This window comes from Dicentrarchus labrax, unplaced genomic scaffold (assembly GCF_905237075.1).
Source record: "Dicentrarchus labrax unplaced genomic scaffold, dlabrax2021, whole genome shotgun sequence".
NCBI lineage: Eukaryota > Metazoa > Chordata > Actinopteri > Moronidae > Dicentrarchus > Dicentrarchus labrax.
This window is the reverse complement of record NW_026136715.1, coordinates 23984728-24002337: the sequence shown is the minus strand read 5'-3', so window position 1 is coordinate 24002337 and position 17610 is coordinate 23984728. Positions and strand designations below refer to the sequence as shown.

The 17610-nt window shown below is 40.1% G+C and overlaps 1 protein-coding gene across 6 annotated transcripts in view; it reads right to left on the bottom strand.

Moving 5' to 3' along the window:
* The window catches only part of hdac7a (histone deacetylase 7a), a 62173-nt gene that overhangs the window by 7465 nt on the left and 37098 nt on the right, over nt 1-17610 (bottom strand). For 5 of the 6 annotated variants that reach the window (XM_051424804.1, XM_051424808.1, XM_051424807.1 and 2 more), the window contains 19 exons: nt 14705-14895; nt 14467-14557; nt 13732-13852; nt 13434-13534; nt 13025-13147; nt 12690-12799; nt 11729-11905; nt 11009-11180; nt 10204-10409; nt 8605-8808; nt 7609-7834; nt 6328-6461; nt 5794-5914; nt 5318-5367; nt 4608-4715; nt 3126-3181; nt 2770-2857; nt 2463-2582; nt 2256-2353 (listed from right to left, as the gene is read on the bottom strand). In XM_051424804.1, coding sequence (XP_051280764.1) covers nt 2256-2353; nt 2463-2582; nt 2770-2857; nt 3126-3181; nt 4608-4715; nt 5318-5367; nt 5794-5914; nt 6328-6461; nt 7609-7834; nt 8605-8808; nt 10204-10409; nt 11009-11180; nt 11729-11905; nt 12690-12799; nt 13025-13147; nt 13434-13534; nt 13732-13852; nt 14467-14557; nt 14705-14895 — 2497 coding nt within the window. The remainder of the gene's footprint in view (nt 1-2255; nt 2354-2462; nt 2583-2769; nt 2858-3125; nt 3182-4607; nt 4716-5317; nt 5368-5793; nt 5915-6327; nt 6462-7608; nt 7835-8604; nt 8809-10203; nt 10410-11008; nt 11181-11728; nt 11906-12689; nt 12800-13024; nt 13148-13433; nt 13535-13731; nt 13853-14466; nt 14558-14704; nt 14896-17610) is intronic. The other variant, XM_051424805.1, reaches the window with a different exon arrangement.

Sequence of the window (17610 nt, the reverse complement as noted above, 5' to 3'; positions counted from 1 at the left end):
GAATGTCAAGTTTATTTATACCGTGACTTTTTTCTCCATGTCTTCTTAGCGTTTGGACTGGGTTGATGACCATTGATGTTTTGGGCCTGTGAGGCTCATTTAAACATTGTATTCGACATTGGACTATACAATTACCCTGTACTGGCATCCTTGTGGTCAAGAAACTGACCACCTTTGGTGCACGTCATTCCCACTCTCTCTACCCACATTTCCTGTCATACGTCTCACTCTGTACTAGCTAAAAGAAGCATTACCTATGACTAGTTCTTTCTCTGTCACCTTTGTAAAAGGCACAACTTGATTTTGAAAATGTTTACTTTCTATAAACATGCAGATCTGTGACCCCAACTCACATCACATCTTAAAATTGCTATTATTTTCTATAACTGAGCAGACAATGATCTGAAAAGTTTTGATGTGGTGAACTCTCACCATCTGGGGCTCCAGGCAGATTGAAACAAACAGAGAATTACTTAGAACTTCTATTAGGTCCAGATCTGAATACTGGGCCATACGATTGGCATTATGTAATAAAAATGATACTTTGAATCAGTTTAGTGGTTCCCATTGAACTCGAAGAGGCCTGTCCCTCTCTACTTTCACTGGACTGTGGAGACTGGTTCAACTCAATTTTGTCATTAAATACATTAAAAAATGTTCTGTATTATATCATGATATGAAGCTCTGGAAGGTACAAAGCTCACTGCTTGAGTACTCTACTTAGAGAACGCAGCTTTTTCTGTCCAGTTCTGATTTTAAGGGACAAACAGGGAGGGACAAATCTGAGTCTTAATTGTGAGCAGCTGGATCTGCAAACAAATGTTATCACAATAATCCAGTAAATGGTTGTTTTATCCATCCAATAGGCACAGACACTATCAAAAGGACAATATACATACAGTACATAGGGGCATTTGGGCTTACCCTAACCCCCCCCCGTTGACTTATTCTCATAGGAAAATATGTCTTCTGTTGCTCTGCTCCACAGAAAGTTTAGAGTCGAGGGTCATGCTACAAAGAAGCAGTCCTGGAGCAGGCAGAGAATAAGTGTTTTGGTCAGAAACACTTCAGAAGTCAGGAAAGCCTCCTTAAGCATCGGGTTCTCTGCTTTTTGATATCCAAACCTCCTCAAATGAGCAGTATTATAGTTTGAATAAGTCTCATATTGACTTTAAGGGCTTGTGTGTATAACTGGATGTACATAGTAATGAGAGGAACTAAATGCACTGAGGCAGATCATTGCTGAAGGTGGTCTTAGGATCAAGGCTCACCCACTTTATGGGTGTATGCGTGTGTGCTTCATATAAACATATGCATGCATCCCCCCTCTCATGTCTGCGACTTTGCCACTGTGCCCCTTTTCCAGTAAGCGTGCGGTTGTCACAGTTTCCTTGGGGTTGGATGCACCAGACAACCAAAAAGCCCACACTATTGAAACTTTATTGGTGCCAAACACCCACCTATCACAATTATCCAACCCACAAGCAGGAAGTAACAGTCCCCAATCTGTCAAACACAAGACCTGGAGACCATTTACTGTAAAGCATTTGAAGTTATTGGAAACAGGGCACGCCAGACACATGTTGCCCAAATGACAAGGATTATTAATTGCGCAAGAAGTACGTCAGAGGCAAAGTTAAGCTGATCAGAGAATCAGCCTAAGTGTGTTTGTTGTGGCTCAGTTTAAAGGAAATGACAGAAATGGTCTGATTACAGCTCTACTGAATATCCTGATCAATGAAAACTGGAAAACAGGCGGTGGCAAAACTATTGGGACAGTGAACTAACTTTTTTGTCTGCTGCCTAATTTACTAGATTTCACATCCAAGACACGAATTACAGACAAACTATCTGCTTTCAATATGTACTGGGCTAATGTTCAGAGCATGATGAAACAGCAATTATTTTTGCTCACTTTCTCTACGCTTACTGTAATATTTATATACATATATTTATTTATGTCATTCTTTTTTGTGGCTTAACAGACACAACCCAGAAGATATCCATGTTTCCATCACTGTCCTGCACCAACTCCACAAACTTAGATGAGATCTCCCAAAGGAAGTTTAAAAAGTTGTTTATTTTTCTTGTGTCTGTCTGAATCTGAGAACAGTTGGTACAAAGTTTCTCTACAATTCACAAAAACATGGGAGCAGCAAGAGACAGCATAAATGCTGAATTTGCCACCCGTCTACATCTCTCCTTATCTCTCGTTTAAGCTTGCAGTGTTTAAACAGAGCAGTAGTTGGTTGTACCTGAATGCAGCAAGGTACTCAGCATCTCCCATGGGTGGGTCTAGTCCTCCTGTCCACGCCACGTTCACATTAAAGCCCTCACCCGCTCCAGAACCAACCTAAACCCAAAAGAACACGTTGCATTTCATTCATGCAATGGCACCAGTCAGTCAAAAACGTGCTGTTTATTTGTTACATGTCAGGGACAATGTCCAGGACGTCACCCACCTCAACTGGCGACCCACTGCCAGGGAAGAAGTTTCCATCGTCATAGCGATGGAGCGAGATGTAGAGAACACTGGGGTCACTGTAGAACACATCCTGGGTGCCGTTGCCATGGTGAACATCCTAGCAACAGAATGAGGGAAGACATATCAATATTATACATGGCAATAACACAGAGAGATAAATTCAATTTTGAGTGTCACAGGCATGCTCTAGCACTACATACGCTATGGGATAATGACAGGGGCTTTTCATCAATATAAACAATAGTGAAAGTACGTATAAGGCCAAAATTAATAAGCTGTCTTACCCAGTCGACAATGAGGATCTTGCTGACACTGAGCTTGTGTTGGAGCTGTTTGGCGGCTATGGCCACAGAATTGAAGTAACAGAAACCCCTAATAGACACATAGAGAGGAGGTTTAGAGACAAAGTAAAATGGTTAACAGAACAGTAGCTGTAGAGGATTGTGCTCAGGATAAATGAGTAGTCCAAGCATCAGTAAAAGAAGAAAACCAACATGAACACAAAAAAAGTATTAATCTTCTTTATTTTGTCCTGTTCATAAATATCCTTCTCAGAGAAGCTGCTGACAGTGCAGTAGAACAGGAAAACTCATTGTGGTCAGGCTGAGCATGTGAGTTTCTCACACACTCACACACTTACATGGGATTGGAGGGGTCTGCGTGATGCCCTGGCGGTCTGACCACAGCAAAGCCGTTCTGTGTAGAAAAATAAGATGTTATTAATCAGTGTTTCAATGGATATGAAGAACTTCAAGTGTACTGTGAAGAGACTACAATCTTTTATAGGCTTTTATAATGTACAAAAGTATAAACATAAATGAAGAAACATCTTCCTTAAAAGGCACAATCCAAAACCTCGTCATTCAGGAAATAACTGAGATCTCTAATGCAAAGATCAACAGCAGACAAGTAATGTATCCTGGTTTATATAAAGTTTGTTTACAGTAGGTTTCCATTATGATCACATACTAATTCATACTGGGTTCACATACAATATGAAGCCTTCAATCTTTATTATCCCAGTAAAACTCAAAGCATAAAGTTAAACATTTCATGAATACACAAGATGAAATGCGTGAGTTCTGGCAATGTAAAGACAATGGAGGCAATTCAAGATAAGTATTATGTTGCCTTGTACATTAGTATATATAGTATACATTCCCTATGATATGTATAGCTCACAAACAGAAGTGGAGTGGTTGTATTGTGGTTAGTGTAGTGGTAGTATACTATCGCTGCTCAGTACAAACTGAGCCTTAGGGTGCTGTTTACTGTTTTTCATTCTGCCTGCTTGCTTTTGTTTTATTTTGTTTTGGGCTAAAATGGTCTGGTTTGAAGCTGCCAGCTATAAATACTTTTTGCCAATTGTATTTTTACATTTGAGCATTTAGAAGTAAAAAAAGAGAATTTCATGTTTATTCCAGACTTTTAATCACTGTGAGAGGGAAAGGAAGAACATTTGGGCCATGATGTGACGGGAAAACTCTTTTCTGAAATCCTATTCATCTTTGAAGTGGGTTAGTAGCTCCTTAAGGCCGGGTGAGGCACACTTCTTCGCCGGATGCATTTCTAAGTTGGTGTGTCTTTCCGACCCTTGCAGTTGATGTACAGGAACAAAACAAAGACTCCAGAATTAATTCACAACAGTTTTTGTCCCATGACCCAGTGCCTGAAAAGCAGTGACTCTGTCTGTGTGCATGGGTATAACGTTAAAACTGTCATGTTTATGTCTCAGCCTAACAAACGTTGTTGTTTTTCACCATCTGACATTGTGAACCAACACATGTTCGGTGTGTGTGTGTGTGTGTGTGTGTGTGTGTGTGTGTGTGTGTGTCTGTCTACTTGTTCCCACTACTGAATAAATAAATAGCCATACACAATACTATAGTATAACTGTTTTTATTGCAATGTGGCATCCCCTGCCTCCATAACGTTGTTACTGTATTATTGCTTGCATATTGTTTTGTCATAATCGTCTGTAGAGCCATATGTAAGACGGATGAAAAGTTGGGAATGAGGCAACAAAACGTATCCTTAACAATTATTCCAACTAGTAAGATGTCTAATGTGGAGATGACAGAATGACGTGTGGCTCTATCCCATCTTAGTTTTAGATTCTCACCTTTAGTTCTCCTTTGGCCACTCTGAAGGACAGCTCCACAACGCTGCCTGCTGCCATGCGTGATGCCGTAGAGGTGTGCGACTCATTCCAGGTGGTGTCATTATCAACCTACAGACAAATGATGGAGGCCACTGAATGACAGCACAAACAAATGGCAAATAGCAAATAGTGTGGAAATATTTAGAACATCTGTTGTATGAAGGCTGACTACTTCTAAAATCCTTTTGGGGCAATAAAAGGAAACAGAAGACCTTCTCTAGGGCATGGGTGACCGAACTTTCAGCTGTGACTTGAGAGTAAAAGTGGCAGTTTTACTCTCCCATTTCGAGGCCAAATCCATCCATATTGCTGGTAATTTTCCTTTCCATTCTGTTTTTTCTCCCCTCTGTTTGTTCACAAACTGGCATTACTGTCCATCTGGCTTGGACAATGAAATCCGAGGCATTTCTTTTATCCCTGGTCATGGACATGTTGTTCTCATTAGTCTGACTTGTCATGGTCCGACACGGACTGTCAGGCAAACGTTAGCATCGGGCCAAGCCAACTCTCTTTTCCTCTTTAATATCCTGTCTTTCTTGTAATTTTCTCTTGCTTGACTTTGTAGCTTTTCTTTGAAACGATATTGTCTGTCATCAACGCAGTGATTGTGTCATTTTGTACTGCTTTCATTAAGAGCAAAAATAGAGTTGTGTGTGTGGGTCGTCTCTTACCCCTACACCCCCACATGGTAACATCACAAACATCCTCTGAGAGAGTATTCCTGAGGAAACAGAAACATAAAAATGAATGCATAATTATATATTCCTTCAATTACATTTCAGTTAACTATTCTTTTCAACAGAATCATTTTATGCTAGCTAATGAAAAGAAAAGCCATATGCTGACCTGACCTGTCATAATATTCACGGCATAACTATGTCTCATGATGCCATGTAGCACTATCACATGTTTGTATATTCATTTGAACTCAATTAACATAGTTCAATGACAAAAATGTATTTATATTTATGACATAGCTTCAGTTATTGTAACAGAAAGGATCGCACATCTGTAAAACTGTTTGGTATTGATGTACCTGATCACATTTACTCTACAAAGTCTTTAATGTTCACTATTAAATCACTAGAAAGAAGTAACTAAAGGAAAAACAACACAAATGTACAAATTGATCTGAGGTGTAACATACCGGCCAGTTTGCGGTTATCCAGCTTGAGTCTGTTGAGCGGGTTGGTGCCGTAGAGCAACACATGGCGCTCTGTATGGACTGACTGCAGCTCCTCCAGAGTGGCTTTACGACCACGAATACTCTGTATGAACAGAACATTTTCATTCGACTTTCTCATCTCTAATACTTTGATACTACAGAAAGAGACAAAACGCATTCATTTTGTAGCCCCAAGGACCAAGAACATGACCTTACATAGGGAATCATATGCACATGTATAATGTAGAATATGTAATGAACAAAAATGTCAAACAGAGAGAAACATTCTGCTCCAACACAAAAACCCAACCTTTCTATTTCCAGAAAGACAAATCATATCAGGTACTTGTAGGTTTGTTCAGCATGAAAAGTAATTCAAATAGAATGTTTTTTTAATAAGACAATATCAGTGTTTAGGCAACTTAGCACCTCCTCAACAACATAACTAATACCAGACTAGGCTAATAAATGTATGTGTGTGTGATTGTGTGTGTGTGCAATCATCTCATGTCGTACCTCACACTGTCCCCTCAGGCCTCTCTCCTGTAGTCGGGACCAGATGCTCTGTATCCTCCCAGCATGCTCTGGGTGACTGCTGTTGTCTCCACATGTACACTGGTGCTTGAGCATCTGAGAATCATACACCAGGCCTGCACACAAATACACAAAAATACACAAAAAATTAGGTGAAACAGAATGAATCTCAATATTTTGCACAAGTATATTCACACTAGGAGCCAAAAGCCGCTGACCCCTTTTTCTCAATATGTACTCCAGTTGCATCAGACGGCAGATTTCTGTTTTATGTATTTACAATAAGACATATTTGTGGCATCTGACAGAAGCTTCACTTCACTTCATTTTTTTTATTTTTTTAAAGATATATTCGCCTTTATTGGATAGGACAGCTAAAGATTGAGCGGAAAGAGAGTGGGATGACACGCAGCAAAGGGCCACAGGCCAGATTCAAACCCATGGCCGCTGCAGCAAAGAGGCAGCCTTGGTACCAGCTCTACCAGGTAAGCCCCAGCTTCACTTTATTTTCTCAGATTTTTTTGCCACTTATAAATTTTTATTACTTTCCACAACAATTAACATTAAGGTTAAATGTTATATTAAGCTTGTTTTCATATTAGAATTAGTTGATTAGTGACTGCCAGAATGGCTCATCTGGTTTCTCAGGAAGACATGGACAGGGAATATCAAACACTTCTTCTTTCCCACATGAGGAGCACAGGTCAGACAGCACATGCACTCATAAACACTCCACCACTAGTTAAAACATGTGAACTAACACCTACAGACTTCAGAGTCAAAGTAGGCCTAGCAACCAGCTGACAAATCTTTAAAGTCGTTTCTTTAAAACACTTTTAAAGCCGCACTGTTTTATACTTTAAAGTGTCAGTTAAGTTTTAATTGACGTTTTAATTATCCAAATTTATTCACATTTCGTCTTTATTTTAGTTTGTTCATGAGTGAGACCTCCTGGAGACAGCCATTCATTTTTGAGTTTCCTTTACTTGGAACAGTGGCTTGGAATTATATAAAGTATCATTATGTTTTATTAGTACCATTGGAGGCTTTTTATTCCTTTATTAGACAGCCATACCGGAGACATGATCAAAATTAGGGAGAGAGATGGGAACGGCACACAATAAAGGTCCACAGCTGCATTAAAACCAGGAATGTTGCGGTTCTATGGTAGGCGTCTCCATGGGGGCACCCTGTATTTCAAGTATTATTTAGAAAATGATTATACATCCCTATTATAATATTGTATATGCATGTGTGACTCACCAGTGGTAAAGCGTGGTTTGCTGCTGGCGTCCTGTGCGGCCAGGCTCAGGGGTTTCTCAGGTAGAGTGAGGGAGGTGGAGGCTGGGGAGGACTGTGTACGTGACAGGGGGCGATGGACACCCAGCCCACTAGCAACCCCGCCGCTGCTACGTAACATGGGCACTGCCAGGGTCTCCATCTGTCGATGCAGCTGCTGCAGCTGCTTCTGTTGTTCCCATAGCAACGACTAGAGGAAGAGTGGGGTTGATAAAGATGAAACATATTCTTAGATAAAATTCAAAGTAAATATCATAAACATAAAAAAACTGTAGAAAGCACAGGGTCTTATTCAAATCCATGGAGAATATCAGTGCTCATAAATTTCAGTTGTATTGTTAGGCATATGGTATGCAGCTGTTCATCCAACTAAAACTCACTAAGTGATTTGTATTCATGCTGGAAATCACGGAACCTTCTCCTTGTTTCATGTGGCTGCTCTGACCTGCACCTTAAAGCCTGGGTCCGTCAATATCAAGTACACTGCTTTAAATCTGCAAGTAATTTTTGATCATGCTCAGTACCTTAAAAGTCAGGTTAATAAAACCATTCAATTCCCCTCCCTATAGCTAACACTGAAAACATCACTGATGCTTTGTTTCTTCCATATATAAATTAATCTGAATTTCTGTTTGTTGTGAAGTCTTCCTCGTCATACATTCCAACAAAGCCTGACTTCTCACTATGTGGTTTGTTTGATCAGCAACTGATTCTGAAAGAGTAATAGCTCAGCTTACAGTACATGCACCCTATCCTCATATGCTGAAATAACCACTTTGATGTAATGAATAGTTGTCAAACCACAAAACCATGAAACAGTAACTAGAACCAAGCAAGTACAAGTGTTAGGATGCCATCTACAGGACTTTTGGATGAAGAGCAGGTCAGTGGTTTTACTACCATCTACCTGCTTTCTGTGTGTGTATATCTCATATGTGAAAGTATGCTATATTTTCCAACCTGGTTGAGTATGAGTGCATGTTGCAAGTTCATTTGGTCTTCCTGGCTCTTGGATGCTGTTGGCTCTGCCTCCCTCAGCGACTCCGCCCTTGCTCTGCTCTGATAGGTTGGCTCTGTAGGGGACGTCCCGCCACCATCCTCGGAGTCCATATCCTCAGAGGGGATCTGATGCAGTCTGGGCTTCTCACTGGACTTGGACATCAGCTGCACATGCACATACACACATTTAAGTTGACAAAAATACACATGCATGTGTGTTTGCACTTTGCATAAAGACACGATGGAGTGAGACAGCAGACTCAAAAATGCAAACAAACAGAATAATTCACTATAATGCTGCTGTAGTGCTGATGTAGTCTACTGGTGTTTTCCATCAACTGTGAACAGTCCACTGCCATAAAACCTTTAAAAAATAAAAATTCCTTTCTCAGTTACCACAAGATAAACCTCATCTAACCATGCTAAAATTGATTTAACAGGAGAGGGGAATATGAGTGTAAATACAAGTGGGGAAAAAATGCCTCCAACATCAACCAATTCGGGACCACAAACATCAACAGCTTGTGGAGTTTTTTGTTGGATGAAGACATATCAGTACTAAATTTTTACAAGGGTTAAATATTTAAACTGTAATGTCGACATCTACATTTGCAGTCTTGACATTGCTGTGGTTCTCCTTCTGAAGATGGAGCTCCACAAAAATGTGAATAAAATATGAGCAAAGGCAGTCAACGTCAATTAATTTGCTACCATTTGTCTCCTGTGTCAATATGCTTCCACAGTTTGCAATTTCTCAGGAGGCTAACTTGAACAAGTTCTTTCAGCTTTAAGTCTGACCTCATGCAAACGTATCACAAGACAGCAATTTTTTTCCCCCAGGATAGCAAAGTCATGACCCACCCTACTACTTTGACAAAGGGTTTATGCTGAGTCAGGCCATACAACAATGGTTGCAATCACACAGGCTTAGTAATATACACAAAAAAACTAATATTATTCAGTTTTTAATGCACATATATGTATTGGATCGGTACTCGGTATCAGCCAATACACAAAGTTCAGATATTGTAATTGTTATCTTAAAGGAAAAACCCCCTACACAAATGACTGTACCGGTCCTTCAGCCATCACCACATACTTCAAATACTTCGATGACACTGCCATACTTGGTCTGCTGAATGAAAATTACTCTGTTGCAGCCAAGCAATGCTTCACACAATGGTGCGCTGACAGCTACCTCCAGGTGAACATGGACAAAACCAAAGAAGTGCACAAACCCACACTGGACTGAACCCAACAGCAACAACTTCAAATATCTACACTTATTATAGACAACAAACTCAATCAACACCACACTTCTATCCATATCCTAGCAAACACTCCATGTTATCTGTCAACTTGACACTCTTGATCTGAACATATCTGTGTGAGAGCATAAGTGTCAGCGGTGATACAAGCAGGGGCATGAATGTATAGATGTAGATGAAGTGTATGTTGCATGTATTTGTTATATCTGTATGTTTCTGTGTGGAATGTGTATTAGCTGTGAAAAACTATTTAGGGATTCATGTTTCTGAATACAGGTGAGTGCATTCATACCTTGCCCAGGTGGGTTTGCTGTTTGAGCCTCTCTAGTAGTTGTGTATTGTGCTGTTGTTGGAGGAGATGTGCGTGAAGGGTCCGTGGGCTCTGCGGGAGGGGCTCTGAGCGTGTTCTGCTCAGAGGCTTGTGGGTCTGGGTGCCTCCAGGAGCCAGGTGTTCTAACTGGGGGGCAAACTGGAGCGGGACAGCATCTAGGCCTGGAACTGGGGACAAAGGAGAAGACAAATAATTTGCTGAATGTATTCACACGCAGTTCCTCAAACAGAAATAAACACATAGCTATGACAATGTCAACTTTCTTCCTGCTGTATTGTAAATTGATTGAATAATTTTTATCCCATTGTATAATTATTTTTTTATGAGTTGCTGAAGTAGAACTGAGAGCACAGGTGGATCCGGATTAAAGGAGTCAGAAGATAACAAAGTGAAAGCAGTTTACCTGCTGATCCGTCAAAGAAAAAATTATTATTCTAAATGTAACCACTGGGTGGTGCTCTAACATTTCAGACAATAAAATCAAAAGACCCTAGTGAAAGCGCTGCTTGCTTTAAGTTGATTAATGTATATCTAATGTAATATGTATGTGTACATTTGTGGCTATAAACATATTGGTTGTGAATATTTGGCACCTTTTGCATTTTACCATACAATCATACTCCGTAAGTAAATCAGTTACAGAACGTAAAAGTAAAATTAATAATTATTTTTCAGTGTTTCATCCCAAATTTTTGAACTTTTGGCCATATACGTGAGCACATGCATATACATTTCTACACTATATGTGCCAGCGTGTGTGTCTCACCACTGAGTAGCGGAGTGTGTACCAGTCCAGAGGGCTCCAGGATGATGACAGGCAGGTGAGGGTTCAGCTGACCAGCCTGATCCTCTCTGCTCAGGGGGAGGAAGACCTGCGAGCCCCCAGCTGTAACCACTGGCACCCGGCCGACTTTCAGAGACGACAGGTCTCCCTCAGCCTGCGCACAGAGAGTCAAACGGCTTTATAGCCACATATAACATGATATCTGACACTATCACAGCTGAATTTACAACAAAGAATAAGATGAATATATCTCTGTATGTTGACAGGAGATGATCGGTTTAGTCAAGGTGACATGATAAGAAAAACTCTTATGCCATTTAAATTTCAATACACAGAACTCACATGTGTCAATGTCGTAGTTAAACAGCACTTTAAAGGTACCATGCTTCCTTTATTCTATTTACTTCCTGATTTAACCAGAATTTCATTCATTGTTTCAGTTCATTGAGATTTCCAAGTCATGGGATGTTATGTTATGTGAGTTTTGTAAGTTAAGTTTTACACTGCATCTTAAAACACATCTCCTTAAGACATTTTGTCTGGTACTGAGTCTATAAAACTTGTCTATCTAACATGATTATCTATAAACATAACAAGAGTTCTTGTATTATAAATTAAAATGTGTCTTTAATGATATTTTCGCTAATATAGTGATCAACTTCATTTGACTAGGTAACATTTTTGAAAGAGCACTTTTCTCACTTGTTTTAGAGAAAAGACATGATTCAAGAAGAATTGAGTTGTTATGACAGACATCTGCTGCAGTTCAGTGTTTACCCTGGCGTTGGCTGGTAGTCCCAGTGTGATAGTGGGCAGAGTGGAGGGACTCTGGATGGTGAAATTAGCGAGAGTGCCATCTCTGAGCAGCAGCCTCTGAGCCTGCAAAAGTCAAACATAATTGCTACTCAAAAAGAATACATTTATATTCAAATTTGAATTGAATTGTGTTCATGACATTAAAATAAATCCCATTTAACATTAAAAATAAGTGTTGGTTATGTATCCCATAATGAATCTCTTCTCTGGTACAGCCACACAACTTGTCTTTGCTATATTCTCTTAACATGTTCTGCTGCAGTGACCAAATGTCAGTCAGTGTTTAATTAAATTAAACCTAAGCTAGTGTTTTGCCCTGAGCTGTCTTGACACTGGGGAATCATGAGTCAGACATCCACAGCAGGTGTGACAGAGGGTGACTTTCTGTGATTAAATGCATTATGTATAAACAGCTGACAAACACTCAGTGCTCCCATACTCTTGTGTCATTGCTTTAAACATGTCATTACTCAGCGTCTCGGCTCAGCTCGTGTACATGAAACAGGAACTCGTTCTTACTTGTTTAAAATGCTCATGTTTTTCCATCTCTAAGACAAAAGAGCCCTTCTGAATGGCAAAAAAGGAAATGTTTTATCTCTACTCTTTCATTTTTTCCCATCATCAAGCCTTTATCATGATCACTGATGGTGTAAAAACATGGTTTAGTTATTTTGTTTAATTCAATCTGGTTTTGTCAACCAGTTTATTTTGTTGGTTTTACTTTATTAATATTCTGAAAGAACTCAAAAACATATATGTGTGTGTGTGTGTGTGTGTGTGTGTGTGTGTGTGTGTGTGTGTGTGTGTGTGTGTGTGTGTGTGTGTGTGTGTGTGTGTGTGTTTTAACCTCATGCGAGAGGCCGCCTGCAGATGGCAGTAGCCCGTTCTCATTGGGCAGGCTGTCATTAGGAGAACTGCAGCCAGAGACTGGAGTGCTACTGCTGCTGGGGGACGAGTCTGGTGTGAGACAGGCAGTGTGTGAGTTTAGAATACGATTATGCATCTTCATCATATTTCAGTGACATTACATTTTATCACATTAGTGAAATCAAATTTGATCATAGTGAAAAAGAATTAAAAAAAAAAACATTGTTGTGATTTTCATCACATATCAAACAAAAATACTGCATTACCACTCTTATTCATTTGTGTGTGTGTGTGTGTGTGTGTGTGTGTGGTTACCCAGTGCATCAGGTACTCTGTGTTTGACAGTAGGTGGGGCACTCTCTTTGCGGGTGAGCGGGCTCTTGCGGGTGTTCAGGTGTTTCTTCAGCTTGTGTTTCACCTTCAGATTGGGCTCAGACGCTGACAAATTAAAGCAACGTGGGGAATGTTACTTAATGTAATTATGTGCAAATGGTGAAACAACAGTGATTCAACCTATTTCCAGTTAATTAAGTCTTGCAAACTGACCATACTACAAGTTAAAAAGGGACAAAGTATGTGACTGGCTGTGATTATACAAGGGTTTCTGCAGGTTTAAACAAAAAAAAAGTACCAGGGATATGAAGGGAAATCAGTATTGGTCCATGTCGGTTTTGTTTTATAGCTTGTTTTAAGTTGACGTGTTATGGCGTATGTCACGTTTTACCTGCTCTGCGCAGCGGTGTCCCCTCTGACCCCTCAGAAGAAGGCTGTGATGGAGACGAGACCAAAGGCTGGGAGGATAAACTGGGGTCTGGGCCCAGCTTTCTGGGAAACCACAACACACAAACATAAATAGACATACAACCACTGGGGTAAACAGTCACACCACATATGGTGGAAATTTATTTTAAATTCAGATTTTAGAGTTGATAAGAAATCAGCATAACTCATATGTTCATGATGCATATTTAGTGTTTACTTTTGTGCTTTGTGTGTGTGTACATGTGTGCATTTTGTGTCACCTGTATGCTACAGGAGGTGCAGTCAGACTGTTGGAGTTTGTTCTTTCCAGTGCTGCCTGTTTTTGCTTCTTAAGAATCACCTCCTGGAGTTTCTGTTTTACCAGGGAACTGGCAACTGCACCTGTCAAAATACATAAAAGGCTTCAGCAACTACTTCATTGTAAAAAAAAAAAAAAAAAAAAAGCACAGAGTGCACAACCAACCAAATAAAATATGACAAATGCAAACAGAACAATACTGTGGGGAGTTCTGGCAAATTTGTGTGTGATGCAGGTCACTGGTTGTCTGAGAGTATGTCCACTGCTATCTCTCTGTGTGCGTGTGTGCATGCGTGTGCAAATGTGTGCACACAGAGGTGACAGGAGGTGCTAGGAGTGATCAAGTCAATATTGACCCAGCGACTTTATGTACACAGACCCAAAGCTATATTTAACTCCACTGTTGTAGCTCCACTTGTCGGGTTATATTTAGTGCTCATTTCAAAGCAAACAGCTTTAAAAGTGGAGTCACACTGTTCAATAAAGATGAATAAGATCTCTTGTAGGGACTTTCCTCTCTGGCCACGATTAACACATTATTATGTAAGATGTTGAAATAGCTTTTTTATAAAGCTCAGTTGAAAGAAATACAACTTCAAATGTAAAATTAAACTTGTAATAACCTGTTAGTGTAGTTAGAGTTTAATATGTGAGAGTGTGTGTGTGTGTGTGTGTGTGTGTGTGAGAATGGACTCACTCTGTTGACTCTTGTCTTTGTGTTTTAGCTGCTGCAACTCTTGGTGTTTCTCGTGGTGCTCCTGCTCTCGCCTCCTCTGCTCCATGTTAAACTACACCACCACCAAACACACATTTATATTACAGCAACGTGTATAAAGCAACCGGTAAGAAAATATAAGAAGCTAGCCTTCTTTATTCAGATCAGTTCATATTATAATAAAGAAGATTATACTATCTCTATGTTTTATATGCTTTACCCGGATGTGCTGGTGCAGTTGTTGTTGGGAGAAGGAGGTGCGGGGCTGAGGGGAGAACGTGGTGAGGAGTAAAGGCGGATGCAGCGAGGTGAGGAGCGCCGTGTCCGAACCAGGGCGCATCCCCCGCTCTCCCACCCTGAGGTCCATGGGAAACAAGGCAGCGCACGACACTGGCACTGCCACAGAGGAATCTGGGAAAAGAAAGAGGTGAGGGGAGGGAGAGGAGAGAGGCGTCAATTTGCTTCATCCCCACTAAGAACAGTTGATTTACATAATACTCTGTGGGAAACTCAACCTGAGAAACAATGAGCACATGTAAACAGAAGCTAAATGAACCAGTGTTTGGAGAAAACCAGTATTATGGTTCACAGGCATAACAGATACTTTGCAGTTGCAAAACTCATGGCAAAAAGTTAGTACCATTCTGGGAGAACTGATTATATATAAGCAGGCTTGACAAACAAAGCTAGCTAAAAATATTGTTGTGTTGCAGCTGTAGATCCATTCAGAAATGTTCAGTCAGTTAAAGTGAACTGTCTGACATGGTTGACTGTTCCAATTGAAGATACTGTGACACAGTAAACTTTACTTAAGACAAGGCATTTTACTCTTTTAATCACTATTATAATAACCCTCAGTTGTAGCTTTAGAGTCAGTTGAGGTAAATAAACACTTTTGTTTTTGCTATAAACAACTACTGTAACCTAGATATTTCTCATAGGAAGTTATTTTATTTTACCTAATTTTATTATTTTATTTTTATTTCATTTATTAAGATAAATTACTATCTTTGACTGTACTAACCAGTAAAATGTGAGCATGTCATCCTTCTTTTAACAAATGTTACACAACAATTATTTAGTTAGCTTTCAGGGTTGGCATATCCCAATGAGTCTTGGATATTGGTACACACTCAAAGGTCTTATGGCAACGGTAGTTGGGAAGAAAGTTTACTAACCAGTACAACTATAGATAATCATTTTTCTTAGAGTATGGACACAAGAGCACAGTATCATTTTGGGGATCTTAGACAGAATGATGAGAGGACATACAGTAATGTTTGAGTTAACCATTCTTTACTAAGTAAGATATAATAGTCATATCAATTTCAGTGCTATGCTAAAAAGCAAAATGCAGCTATTGGTAATTTCTGTTATTTCTACTTTTATGTAGGCAAACAAAAGTTGTGTGCATTACATCTCAAGCCCCGACTAGATCAGACCATACAGTATGACACACGACTTACCTATGTCGATTGCCTATTGCAGTTTATTAAGTGGTCTATCCTACAGATGACAAGCGTGCGTGACTAGAGTTTTTGTATCCTAACTGAGATGGTTTGCTGCAGTGCAAATTATTGAAAACTGACAGTGAAGTTGACCGATTGCAATTCAATCAACTGCTGATCAATAGGCAAACAAAATGTTTTATTGTAGATAAAAATAACAAATGCAAAAAAACAATATCTAAACTAGTACCCAGTGGCAAAATAACCAGTCTTCCATCTTTTTGTTTTCTTTGTGTGTTACACACAAACTCAAACTATCGCTCACTTTCTCCATCTGTGTGTGTGTCTGTCACTCACACACACACACACACACACACACACACACACACACACACACACACACACACACACTCACACTCACACACCTACACACACACAGACAGATGAATTTCCATGCTCTTTGCATGCTGTTGGGGTTATTTGCATTGCATGGCTGAGTCAATGGGAAAGATTGCCTCATCCGGCGCTAAAAACAGGATCCGGGAAGGGAACAGCTTGGGAAAAGGCTGGGGGTGGTTTCTGTCTATGAGACACGCACACATTCACTCATAGATGCACTTGCATATGCACAGAAAAATGCACACTGACTCACACACTAACAGAGAAACACAGCTGTAACAGTGTATCCTACCACTAACTAACATGAACACGCATGTGGATGAAGCGACACACACTCACCTGAAGATGTACTGTATGTACATTTATTCAATATTATTATTCAATTCATTTAAATAAACCCCCACACACAAACCTTCATAAAAAAACAAAAAAATATTCAGAACAAATACACAGTCACTTAGAGCACACTCATACACAGCTGCACACACAAGACAGGCTGAAGCAAACACCTATTGCACAAACCTGCCTTGACGCTTAAACCAAAACTTTGAACACACACACACACACACACACACACACACACACACACACACACACACACACACACACACACACACACACACACACACACACACACACACACACACACACACACACACACACACCAAGTCTTGAAATAACTTGGTGTGACATCATCTCCGTGTTGCTGCGCCTGTTGCTCAGATGTCAGGCTGCAGTGTGTGAAGTAAATGTCACTCGTAGAGAAGCTTGGCCTGATGCAAACAGCAGCACTGGATATTGGTGAAGGGAAACAGAATAAAAACAAATAGAAAAGATGGATATCCTTCTGGTGCTGTTTTTACAAGCAGACACACACACACACCAACAGTGAGCTTGAGTTACTGTGGTCTCATTAGCATCACAGTTTGGATTATTGTGATATAGCAGTGTCTGTGTTTGTGTGTGCACTGGCAGTACTCCTCCTCCATATTAGGAGGTACAAATGCAGAGAGTCTGAATGCCGACCATGGCTGGAATAACAGAAATCCCTTGACACACACACACACACACACACACACACACACACACACACACACACACACACACACACACACACACACACACACACACACACACACACACACACACACACACACACACACACACACACACACACACACACACACTCTGTAACGACACCAAGGAATAACAAGGCTATTATTCTGAGGAAAAGAAGAGGAGAACATGCTTATACAAGGAAACAAAGGCTGCTACAGTA